General features: G+C 51.3%; 4 protein-coding genes and 1 pseudogene across 5 annotated transcripts; 3 read left to right on the top strand and 2 right to left on the bottom strand.

Annotated features, from left to right (window-relative positions):
* Window positions 1-193: 193 nt before the first annotated feature.
* On the bottom strand, window positions 194-680 carry GCG54_00012858 (uncharacterized protein; the record flags this gene model as incomplete). The annotated part of the gene is made up of 2 exons (XM_045412725.1): window positions 194-273; window positions 437-680. The coding sequence occupies 2 exons, from the start codon at window positions 678-680 to the stop codon at window positions 194-196; spliced, it is 324 nt and encodes a 107-aa protein (XP_045268731.1).
* A 4,175-nt stretch (window positions 681-4,855) lies between these two features.
* On the top strand, window positions 4,856-6,526 carry GCG54_00012857 (uncharacterized protein; the record flags this gene model as incomplete). Its single annotated transcript, XM_045412724.1, has 4 exons — window positions 4,856-5,134; window positions 5,197-5,420; window positions 5,511-5,736; window positions 5,789-6,526. Coding segments are annotated over 4 exons (1,467 nt in total), but the record flags the coding sequence as incomplete, so codon positions are not given.
* A 1,750-nt stretch (window positions 6,527-8,276) lies between these two features.
* Window positions 8,277-9,800, top strand: GCG54_00012856 (uncharacterized protein; the record flags this gene model as incomplete). Its single annotated transcript, XM_045412723.1, has 2 exons — window positions 8,277-8,699; window positions 9,246-9,800. The coding sequence occupies 2 exons, from the start codon at window positions 8,277-8,279 to the stop codon at window positions 9,798-9,800; spliced, it is 978 nt and encodes a 325-aa protein (XP_045268729.1).
* A 315-nt stretch (window positions 9,801-10,115) lies between these two features.
* GCG54_00012855 (uncharacterized protein) lies at window positions 10,116-11,036 on the bottom strand (the record flags this gene model as incomplete). The annotated part of the gene is made up of 3 exons (XM_045412722.1): window positions 10,116-10,123; window positions 10,175-10,926; window positions 11,014-11,036. The coding sequence occupies 3 exons, from the start codon at window positions 11,034-11,036 to the stop codon at window positions 10,116-10,118; spliced, it is 783 nt and encodes a 260-aa protein (XP_045268728.1).
* Window positions 11,037-11,731: 695 nt separating this feature from the next.
* On the top strand, window positions 11,732-12,210 carry GCG54_00012854 (annotated as a pseudogene). The gene has a single exon. A coding segment is annotated over exon 1 (479 nt).
* Window positions 12,211-12,479: the final 269 nt, after the last annotated feature.

Here is a 12,479-nt window from a genome sequence, read left to right as displayed (position 1 = left end):
GATGCGAGGAGAAGAGCGTTCAATTGGGCTGCAGCAGATAATCCAGGGCATCAAGCCTCAAGTGTTGCTCTCAATCGTGTTCAGAACTTAGTAGCCACCAATCAACAATTTCAAGAAAGCGACCCCAGAAAAATTCGTTAGAAATGAATTTGATATCTCAAGACAGCAGCGCTCAAATGACAATCATCCGCGCTTAGCAGGTGGAATCCGGGGGCCCGTCAGTGCTACACTCGATGACGCCGTTCGCCAGCTTAACCGATCCTTCTCTCGTGACTAGGTTGTAATTGTTAGCAAATTGACTCGGAGAATGAACCAGTACGGGCTACGGCGAGAGATGACAGGGCAGATTTGCAAGGCCCGTTGATAAAAGAAGAGCTGGCAAAGGCCAATTGTTTTCGGCAACATGAATGTACAATTAGTGGTAATAAGAACTTACTGCTGGGTGTTGTAATTACAGCGACCTCCTTGGGACTGTTCTCAGGGTCGATGCAAGTTTTGAAGCGGTATGTAAACTTTGTGCCTCCGGGAATGCCCAGCTCAGTCGGCCGGTTGTTGATAGCAAACTCAATATCGCCCTTCCTGATAGGCGAAGGAACTCCAGTGCCGTAGCAGACTAGATCAACAGCCGAAGCGGCGCCAAGGAAGGACGCGATGGCGGCGAAAACGAATGAGGACTTCATGTTGTCGTGAATGTGAATGGGTATCAACGTTCCAAAGCGAGAGTGGTGCGAAAGAGTGGTTGAGGTAGCTGACTGATCTCACCAATCGTTGAGGCCGACATGCACGTCTTTAATAATTTCGACATTATTAAAAATAGTAGATTCCTAAGGTAAAATTCCACGTAGAGACACCTCTTACGACGGGTCACGGTCCTCATTGCGGCCGTCGAAAAGTCAATGTCTTTGAGTCATGATTGCATTTTAGCAACTTGTAACCGCTTGGCACGCCGCGAACTCCACATCACTTTGCTCCCGCAACCGATGGGCGCATTAAGCCTCTGAGGATAGGTATAGCCCAGACCAGTTGTCGTTTTAAAATGAGTTCAAGAGTCACTGAAAATTGCCTCAAGCTGAGAGATGAGCCACGCGGGACCACTTTGGCGTTCTCGTTGAAGATTTAAGCCAGGGGAGCTGCACCAAACTACACGAAGTCACGTATCACGCATACTTACTACATGTAGGCACCTTTGTGTCGGAATTTACGGATATTACGAGGATAAAAATTACAGTGGTAGAAGTTTCCCGCGGTATGGTTTCTGTTGATCTTAGTCCTTCTGGTGATTAAATACGAGTAATGTGGTGGTAGTTGCACGCAACCCCTGAAGGTGTTAGAGTCCTTCCCCAGTTTCATTTTGACAGCCCCGACGGAGACTTCTGGACGCCCTTCTACCTTGCTTTAGATGAACACGTCTCAGCCATTTCATTCGGACCCCAATCGTCCAAACTCTATTGAGCTTATTGCCTGCCCACCCCGGGTCGTCCTGCTTGTCCCTCCCGCGTTGCGCACCGGCTCCGCTTGGTTCCCCTGTCTTGGCCACTCGGTTTTGTACTAAGCTTAAGCCCCCATGGTTGAGACGTCGCATGAGTTAGTCGTTCCCTAGACCGTCTACGGAAAGTTCGCGGTGTCCGTCATTTCGGACAGAAGTAGACCAGGCAGGCTGCACAGAATCGAATTGGAGCCCGGAGTCGAGACCGAATGGCTTGCGCCTCATATCACGCGTCCCTCTGCGCACAGGTTGAGGTGGTCCGACTACACATTGGCCAACTCAGTCTCCCTGGCTATCCCGCTTCATGAGCGAAGCTTTTCGGCGCCTCTGGAAGATGCTCATCTCAACTGCCTGGTCCATTGGCTGCCCTTCAGCTATCGGCAGAGCTTTTAAATAGTCGTCGTCTGAGAGGTCCAGTTCATATTGACGGAAGACTCTTACTAACCGGGCGGATAACTACTTTACTACCTAGGTCTAAGAGTTCAGATTAATGATTTGTTATTCCTATATCCCTTTCGTCCCAGTCGTCCCTGTAGTCCTTGTAGTCCTTGTTATCCTTTTCGTCCTTATCGTCCTTATCATCCTTATTATCCTTGTCGTCCTTGTCGTCCTTATCGTCCTTATCGTCCTTATCGTCCTTGTCGTCCTTGTCGTCCTTGTCGTCCTTGTTGTCCTTGTTGTCCTTATCGTCCTTATCGTTCTCGTTTTCATTGTTGTTGCTATCGCTCTCGTTACTGTCTATATTGTTGTTGATTTCTACTACTCGCCCAGATAGCTAGGATCGAACTGCTCATAGAGCAGGTTGACGCATAGGTTGATATCAGCCAACTTTATAAACATAGCTTCTTAGTCTGGGATTAGTGTTGTGAAGCACTGAGGTGTGAGCGTGATATTCCTTTTTGGGGGGATGCGCTGTAAACCATAGTATGCCTGCCGTGGGTTAATCTACAATCGAAAAAGTGAGCTGAGCGATCGGGAAGTCAGCGAAAACTTTCATGTACACGCGGGCGGCAGCGATGCGCTTCATGTTTCGCTTGGTCTAGGTGGTATTGTCGTGCCTCTTCTGTGGCGTGTTCTTTGCTGCCTGGGCATTCTCCGCTAAGCGGCCGACGTGGACAGTGGTGTCAGTGAGGTGGCGCTCGCGAGTCGGGTTTGGCGGGTAGACCTGGGTGTTGGTATTCCAATTGCGGAATACTGCTTTGAAGACTGTGTCGCGTGCCCGCTTATAGCTCAGGTCGTCGGCCATGGGATCATCAAGTCTGTTAACGCGCCATAGGACGGGCAGGAGGTCATCGGCGATCCCCTTTCCCCAGTCTAGCGGATCGTCAATGGACTCTGCCAACTAAGCAGAATTGAGGTGATGGACGGCGGTGACCGTTGAGTTGTTGTGGAGGCGAGTCGCGCTTTGAGCTTGTAATCTGAACCCGGCGTTGGTGTCGAGTCGTCTGCCCATCTTATGGTCGTATAAATAGTAGGGATCTGTCCAATTATTTTGAATACTCTCAACCTCAGCTTCCGCCTGCATCGACGGGGAAAGGCCGGAGCAGCACTGGTAGGCGTTGTGGTCCGTTGTGCTGATGAAGTGTATGATAAGTGATGACAGATATCGGCTTCGCCAGCATCAAGCTTGAGGGTACGCTCCGCGAGGCTGAGGCTATCGACAGCATCAATCATTTCAATAAAGGATACAGACGAAAACAAGATTAAACCTCCCGGTATTCCTCTCTATTCTGTAGGTGCCGGTGTAGAATGGAGTGGACAACTCGAGACGTCATGCCAACGATTACAGTGGTGCCTTTGATTCTCAAGATGGCTTCATCGCTGTCCATTCCAGATTGATTCAGATACCTAGCAGCCAGAACCTCGCTCTATATAAGAGGCCAAGTTGCTGACCAAAGCTGACAAAATGGGCGAGGAAGAAAGAGAACACAGAACGACACATCAGGCTGTAACAGCAGCGAGATGTGCCAACGGCGCGTTTTCCCGTTCCTCTGATTTCTCCGCCTAGAGATGGGCAGAAACGTCCAAGACCGAGCTAACGCCGAGGAAGGCTTCCTCCTGCAATTGGAGCGTCAGCTTCTCAGTCATAACATAGGCAGGACGCTTTGTGCGTTGATGCCTGAGCCACTCTTCCTAGGTAGAATCGGCGGATTTGCCAACCTTGTAGAACAATAACAACGAGAGACAATACGGGAGAGAAGAAGACCTCGTGTACGGATACATGGGACTCGTGAGCGATCTCCCGGAGAACATAATCGTTCATTGTGACCTCGGGTTCGAGGGCGTCTACGATAGATTGATGAGGGGACGAGGTGTCAATCTCACAGTGCTCTGTAGCTCGTCCAACGTGGCGTCTGGGAAGTTCTGGATGCCCAGGGGCAGGGACAATCGCTTGGAGATTGAAGCTGATGGACACCCGTCGATTGAGAGCAGCGGGCTGGTCAGCAGCGGGGGCCTGCTGCAAGTCAAGGGGTTCATGATAACGCTGGTGAGTGTAAATGCAGCGGTTCTAGTGCTGAAGCCGGTGCGTCAAAGGCACAATTACGCAAAGGTAGAGATAGGGGCGGATGATGATTCGTGGTTCGGAATAGTCTATGGCCGGCGTTATCTGTCTCAGGAACAACTTGGGCGCCACACGAATGTGGAGGTGCTCTGCTTGAAGGTGAAGGGGTCAGGGGTGGAATCGATTATGTTGTTGGTGGGACAGCGGTCGGGGAATCGGTTCCATCGAGAACAGACAATATTTCTCGCAGCAGATGGACCATCCGACGTGGTTCAAAGTACGTGGGAAGTTGGATTTGAGTCCAAATAGACTGCGCACAAGCGAACAATGCCAGAGACTATGCCGCCAGTTCTAGTGCTCTTTCAGTCCCTCAATGGTGTTTTGCCATTTCTGGCAGAACATGTTTTCACTCGAGTCGTCAAAGCTGCCAGAAAAGATGTGGACGATGGAGAGAGGGGTCACCGCACATGGGATGCTCCCGACGAGGCCTCAGTGCTTTTCCGTGGAGGGCCTTTGAAAGGCCGGGCGCTTACGCATGCCAAGACAGGACCCCCGAAGCTGAGCCCTGATGTAACCTATGTAAGCGCCGATAACATCAGGCTGTCAGTTTTTCTCCCCCATAATGGAGAAGATGTCAGATTGTTCAACTCTTTGATTGGTCTTGAAGCCTCCCGATGCGGGGATCAAGATCCTTCCGTTGTTCCTCTCGTTTTCCCCTTGCTTGGCCGTGTAAGGCTGCAACGCAGATTTAGAAGGATTGCGTAGCTTTCTGCGAACCAACTTCATTTAAGAAGCTTATCATCTCTTCAAACTCCACCCCCATAGAAGACATTATTACCTTATGACTTTTGACTCTTTGAACAAAGTCATCAGAGACCGGGAATGTTATTGACATCCATGCGCCTGTGGATGGCTGGGTTGGTACTTCCAATGATCGAGGAAGTATTGAAATTCTCTGGGACTGTTGCTTCACTGTTCTTCTCTGTTGCTGGGTTGCTACACATCCCAATGCCTCATCTCCTTCGGACAGGGGGTATCATCACTTTATCGATAAATTTCACCTGGCTATGCTAGGTCTGCTGGGACCCGACTTTCTTTTCTTGACTGCAGTGGGGCAGTTGTCAAATGCACGGAGGAGTGTAAAAGTATGTTACAATGCCTAAGTCGTGCGAAGTACGGACCTAGGCTCCCCTGACCGAGTTTGTAGTTATTCAATCGCGATGCGGAGATGTGTAACAGGGTTACCTGGACGTACCGGCATGCTTTCTACGTTGATATGGGCGGCTTATTTCTGAGAAGCCCAGACTTCCAAGAGGGGTTCCCAATCACTGCCGAAGAGCTTTATTATCTTGTAAAACATGGGCACGTAGACTTCCCGGACATGGAATCTATGAAAGTGGCCAAGATCGACACCGCAGACACCCTGTCCAGGTACTGATTCCTCTCTTTTCTCTCACAAGTCCATGACATAGCGTTTGGGAGCCCTGAGGCGGAATGCAGTAGCTGAAAATGTGCTTCCAGAGTTCTCACTGTTCTCCAAGTCATATGGTTCGGTGTTGGTCAGATCTCACGGATACACAAGGGGCTTCCAATGACCACCTTGGAACTCACAGCACTATCGTTCGTCTCGGTTACAATCTTCACTTCGGTATGCTGGTACTGGAAACCCTCCGTCAGCCAGCCAAAGTACATAGATACCAAGAACGGAAAGTTAGTCAAAGAGATCCGTGCCAAAGCCAGGTCAGAGGTATGCTTATAACCGCTCCGGAGCAGATAAACACTAATTATTTGTCCAAAAGACGCACCCTAACCTCCCCGTCGACGACAACGACTGGTACAGAACTCCTATTCATTTCGTGAGCGGGAACCCTTGGCTGTTCGGTGCTCACATCGCGTACTATTATCGTTTCTTGTATCTGATGCGTTTGAAATTACTCTCCCGTCGTATGAAGAAGCGACTATGGGATCGAGTTCCGCCAGATATTTGGTTTCCTGCGCACCCAATTTTCTTGCCACTCGTCTTTTTGGTTCTCGGCTTTTTTGGCGCGTCATTTCTCCTAGCCTGGAATTTTTACTTCCCAACTCGTTCAGAGCAACTTTCTTGGAGAATCTTTGCCTCATATCACGCTTTCTTCATCTTACAAGGCGGGTTGTACTACATGGTCGATGTCTACAAGTGGCATCAGCGTCATAACGCCAAGTACGCAACCTCCTCACAACAACCCAATGATCATGAGCTATCGGCGCTTCCAACCACCCGCAATGATCTGGAAACAGCTGTCCCACAAACGCCGCCAAGATTGAAACAGCGCATATACAATAGGCTGCACCGCTGGGCGACGGCGTGGAGAAATTTGTCGGTTGAAGATGACCCAGATATGGCGATACCACTACGTGTTAGTGTGCCAATGTCTGTGCTTCTCTTTTTGTATGTCGCTGGCCGCTTTTTTGTGTACATCGAAGATTTCTATTCTCTTCGCCGACAGCCGTCCGGCGTTTATCTGACGGTCAATCGGTTCATGCCATTTTCTGGATGAGGTTTTCAATGATGACCTTATCCTGATTGTCACCCCATTGAATCTCCGTTACCTTCAACGGCACGAGTTTATCCAGGGATAGGCAAGACACGCAAGACGCGCAGAAACTCTGGATCAGAAGTCATAGAAGATCAATCGACAAGCAGGTGTTGAGCTGTTGTTGATACAGAGCCTGGAGCAGCTTTCATGAAAGATCTCTCATTTGATTGTAATTCCACTGTGGATCATTGATTGATTGACAAACAGCCAATCAGGGCGCGTCCTGACGCGTTCGCTTCTCTGAGCTGATCGTGAAGTCCAATGTAATTTAGATCCATGTCCTCTGGCAGCTGGGCCTCAGGGATCGCGTCTTCAACTCGTTCCGTCTCGAACTCGGGAGCCCGACTTGGATTTTGAGCCTCACCAATCCAGCCAGAACGCTCAAAATGCCCCCCTCTCGAACGCCGAAATCCCATGCGGCTAAGAGCGCAGCCGATGTCGCCGTCTACGGACCCAGGCCGGGCATCAAGACGGAGCCATCCGCTCATTCAGGTGCCGCCGACTGGCCCAGAAACTGTGGCAGCACATGCTTTTGCAAACGAACAGAGACCAGAAAAACCGTTTTCCTTATTCTCAGACGATTACAACCAGGTTCTCAGTGAGTGGGGACACGACATGATGGGTCCTGATCCTCTCAGAGCCATACGCGAATTCAGCAAACGCCAGACTGAGCTGTCACACGCTGCCGCGGTTGCACCGAAAAGCCCGCAACAGGCAACCCGCACTTCCGATCCAGACAATTTCAGGATGGAATCCCCCGTTCCAGTGAAAACCGAGCGACAATCCGACGAAGAGGCCACAAGCCGTACAGCAGCCCAAGACACTGAAGCTGAAGGACGCCACTCAGCCCGTTTTGTAGATGGGGCAAAGAAAGAGGCGGTCAGGCCACATCTGAAGCTTCGCGTTGCACTGCCTGCTGACAAAATGGGTTTAGCAATCTTTCAGGAGAACCTATGACACTAGGGTCACGGCAACTTTGCGCGAAATCTTAGAGGCCACCGTTCATAGTCCATCCAGTCCCATGAGGGTGATCCCGTCTTCTGGCTCGGTGTAGCCCTCGGGTGCCCTCATCCACTTCTTAGGAATGGACATAGATGTACGTCTTGACATAGCTTGGGTCACATGACATACGGTTATAAACAGACTGGTTTGGCTTTGCTTCCAAATAGGGGGGCGGCGAGGGCATGCCAAAAAGGCGTATGTGGTGCGGCAACTCTTGCACCAACGGGTTGGCCCGTGGCTTCTTCAAATCAAGACCCATTCGCTCCGCCTTGCGCCGTAGAACTTCAAGATAGTGCATGTTTTGAGTTCTTCTGGCTTGCATTCAGCAGACCAAAAACTGGCTCGACGGGGTTGAAGTCATAATCTCCGGCTTTGAGGCTCTTTAATAAAGTCTGGTTATTTGAGAAAACAGCGGCGCGAACGAAATGCGATCAACGGAAGAATAAGGTACCTGGAATAAAAGTTGGCGCGTAAAAGTTGACCAACGTTGGTCAACCCGTGGCAACGAAGATTTAGCTTTGTGTGAGTGGACCACGGCACTTCGGTCCTCACACCCTGGCGGACAAGCTCCATCTCCGATAGCCTCAAGATCATCATAAACATGAAGCTGCTCTTCTCTTCATCGGACAAACTCAGAAAAAACAACTCATGCCTTCGCAGCACTATTGAACTTCAGCCTCAGCGTCCATCTCACCTACCAAACACCATCATGTCTGCAGGACCATCACATGTACAAACCATGGAAAACTCTACCATCTCACCCAAAGACACTTTATTCTTCCAGGAAGCCATTGCCCTCGCCGATCAAACTCTCAAAATCTCCTCCAGTGGGCCTTTATGCCCAGTTACGAAGAAGACGGCTAACAAACTCAAGGAGTCTTCTCAAGCAGGCCTGTTCCCAGCATCCAGGAAAGACGAGCTCTACACTACAGAGGACTATCGCCGCCACGTGCGCGACGACACAAAAGATCTGCTGGAGTATTTCGCAGACGAAGCTAAGTACCACGATCTCATTACCGAGCTTTGCCAGATCTTTCGCGAGCATTATGTCCTCAGGTACATGGGCTGTCATGTGGATGGCTTGCCGGTGGCGCTTCACAAGCTGTGCGGTGCGAAGAGTAACAACCACTGTGTGGATTACATACGCACGCGAACGAATCCAACCTGGGATGAGCTAGTGCGAGGAATGAAGGAGGAAAGGGTACTTATTTCTGATTATGAAGCTGCGTTCTATAAGTATAAGAAAGAGTTGGAAAGGGAGAAAAGCTCGACGCCTGCAAGCTGGAAATCCACGTATGTGAATCTGAATGTTCCAGCAGTGGAGCCGTGGTATTCGACTGCACCCGGGCCGTGGGATCTCCCACCCTCTGAAATACCATATCCGGAGCTATGTGGTTCATTCGTACCTGTAGCATGGGACTCATCGGCGCCTGGGTCGTGGGATTCAGCAGTGCCTGAACCCAAGGATTCAACATTAATGGGGCTGAGTGATTCTATATCACTTGAGGCTTCGGATTCCCCAGCGCCAGGACTTTTGAGTATACTCAAGGATCGGGACCCAATGGCCAAGAACCAGAATCCGTTGCTGTCTCCAATAGAAGCATCGGCATCTGATGTTCTACCGACAACCAGTCCTTATGAAATAAACGATGCCTTGGAACCAACAACTAACCAGCAGAATCCGACCCCGCCTCCCACTGAGGAGCCAAGTCCCCCACCTGTCCGTCCGCTCCGCCCACTGACCCCGTCAACAGACATCATCAAACGAATCGCACACCTATTCTGCGAGGACGGATGGGTTCGCAGTAACGAGCACGGACAAGGGCATGCCGATTTCCTCCAAATCATCAAAGAAAACACGCCCAGCGGCCGCAGGCAAAGGGACTTCAACCGCTACACGGACAAGCTCCTGCGTGGAGAGTACGACGAAATGGCCGGCCACCTCCGCCGTGACAGGAACCGTCTCAAGACACGGCTGCACCGCGCAGAGGACGCGAGCCTGCGATCGGTCTTCAGCGACGCGATCAACAAGAAGGAGAAGTCCCTGTTCTTGGTGAACAAGTACGTATTCAATGGTTACGATGACCCGTTCTGGAGGGTGTACCCGACAAAGGAGGCGGTAGAGATGAGCGTGTTCCAGGATTACTGGGAGCAAAGGCCCAGACGTCGCACTGACGATGAAGATGACCCCTTTGGAATACCTGATATGGGTCTCGGGCCATTTAGTTGGTGAGCAACGTGTGGTAATTACACCGGACGGGACTCCTTCATGTAGCTGGAGAAGATCGGTAGTTACGAATATGAAGGCCATGTCTTTCAATATGAGTCCAGGCATTATTGGCAAGTCATCGTGCCTTGGAAAGGTTAAGCCCGGATCTTCCAGGTCAGTTCTGAGGCATGTTTCATACGAAGCGTGTTGAATCTTGGTCCCGGAGTTTGTCGGTGGCAAGCGGTAGACCAAGTTCGCGTATCAACACGTTTTTATCTCTGAAGTTCTATTGCTCTGTAACTCTTGCTTCTAAGGGCTATCTAGCTTCTATTATAGTTGCTAGCCCGCTGTGGTTTGTTGTTAGCATTTATCCAAGTCAAATGGGAGAAAACACGTACAACTGCCACAGACACCATGGTACTGATGGTTGGCGCGCATGCTAAATCTGTAGGCCTGTAGCTCGTTCATATCATCTTCCTGCCAGTCAAAGTAGTCCGAACAAAGGTCAACCTCGACGATAGGTGTGAGATCCTCTTGATCCCGTGACAGGATAGGTTGAGTTTGGTCTCGGGGGTCGACTTCAGTGTTGCGGATGCCCGGGCCGCAAGCAAAATCGCAGGTGTCGCGTCCGTTATGTTGGTTGACGAGGGACAGTCGCAATCTGTGGCGCAAATAGTAGACTACCCAGCGTGTGTTGAGGCGACCTTGGCGTCTGAGCTCGGCCGCGTCCATGTCCATGACGCACTGATTGTGAACTCTATTGATATCGCAAAGGTAGTCGGGATCGTAGCGGATGTCGGTGTCGGAAGGGAGGCGACCGCTCTTCGAGTCAAACATGGGAAACTCAACTGTGTCGGAATTCACGTTGAAATCGGGCCTGGTGTAGACCCGGGCGCCGGCTCGGCGTTCCTCACGCACCGGTGTTGGAGGCGTATCGTAGATCAGGTGACCGACCGGCACCTTGACTCTAGAATATGTGCGGCGGCGGGGGGTTTGAGCAGGTGGGAGCGTTTCGTCGTTTGAGTTCCAGTTGTGGAAGACAAGTCCCCAAACCAACTTGCGGGCTTGCTCGAGCTCGATGCCGTCGTTGTTGAGGTTCTGTAGAAGTCGGTTTCTGTCCCAGAGCAGGCGGATCAGATCGTCGCCCAACCTTTGCTCCCCGGGCGTCAAGTGCGTGTATGATGCAACCAACTAGGCCGAATTCAGGCGGTAACGAGGTTTCAAGTCCTGTTTGGACCGGTTAGGCGGGTTCGTAGCCATGCTGGAGTGGTATGTCGATATGTTGTTGGAAAAGGCCAGAAAAACAAATGAAGTGGCGTGAAGGACGAGGACGAAGAGGACGACAAGGACGACGAGAAAGACGAGGACAACGAGGACGACAGCAAACACTGGACGAGGGCAGGAAGAACGGGGCCCAGCGCCTCGCATGCGTTCCTGCTGGTGCCGAGGAGCGCTTCTAGGAAGGAGCGACGTTCTTAAGATAGAAAGAGCGGATGGGAGGTCTTAGTCCTGTTTCTTCCTGCCCTTATTTGTGTTATTATCCTTAGGCTTGATGGCTCCTGCCCACCCCCGTCGTCCTCGTCTTCCTCATCGTCCTCGTCGTCCTCGTCCTTGTTCTTGATGCCCTTGAGCTTTTATACCCTTATTGTTTATGTCTTTGTCCTCGTCCTTTGTCGTCCCTATCTCTTGTACCGGAGGTCATCCTGATGGTTATATCCTCTCCATACGACTGTTCACAGAGCCGTCTCAAGCATACTTACACAACGCCGATGTCATCACCGCAGAGACCGTCGATTCTACGGATGCCACCACTCCCAACTACCGAAGTTCGACATTGCCCGTCAGTCGTAGACAACGCTGTGCAGAGAGCTATTTTCGACAATGCCACCAGCTTTGCGAACCAACTCCTGGGAGGCACGCGGGTCCTCAGCAATGGCACACGCGAGGCAGCCAATATGGTTCTTGAGCATGCTGCCAGAGGTCATGACCAGGTAGCTACAGGCACGGCTGAGTCTGTTGGTGAGGCCGCTCGGTTCACCTCACATGCCCGCACTCGTCTGGAGGCCTATCTGCGATTACAAGACAACAACGATGCTCTGATGCGAGAACGGGACCAAATCCGGCAGAGGTCCTTAGTGGACGGGTATGGAGACTACCTCAGCCGCCTCCTTCGGTGCATTCGGTCCGGGACGTTGCGAGTGTGGCCTGCCCTACAGACATCACGAACACTACCACACCTCATGACCTTTTTACAAAAGGCAACTGGGGCAAGATCTCGGAGTTGGTGGATAGCGAAGAACGCGCAGCCATGATGTGGGAGCTTGACCCCAGTGAGGGCAGGGGCGCATGCCCCGACCAAGCAATGATGGAGTACCTGACGAACGTCGCGTGGCAATTTGCGCAGAACTCTGATCCTCCTCTGCGCGGAGAGTAGCTGGAATTTATTGTACGATCGTACGGGCAGAGGTGCCAAAGAGCACATACCGACCTGCAGCCCCTCCTAAAGAAGAGAGATAGAGAAGGCCTCCACAATATGCTAAGCGCAACGGACGGCGCGATCGACGGGACCTTCCACAGGGGCGCAGAGGACGATGCGAGAGCGGCCTTACACTACACCGTCAAGTTTTCCTACGATTTTTACCTAACGATGAGAGGATTCGACGTCTTACCGACGTAGAACGCGATCGACTACGGAACTCATGC

This window comes from Colletotrichum gloeosporioides (assembly GCF_011800055.1).
Source record: "Colletotrichum gloeosporioides strain Lc1 chromosome Unknown consensus_16, whole genome shotgun sequence".
Taxonomy (NCBI): Eukaryota; Fungi; Ascomycota; class Sordariomycetes; order Glomerellales; family Glomerellaceae; genus Colletotrichum; species Colletotrichum gloeosporioides.
This window is presented reverse-complemented; position numbering and strand designations above follow the sequence as displayed.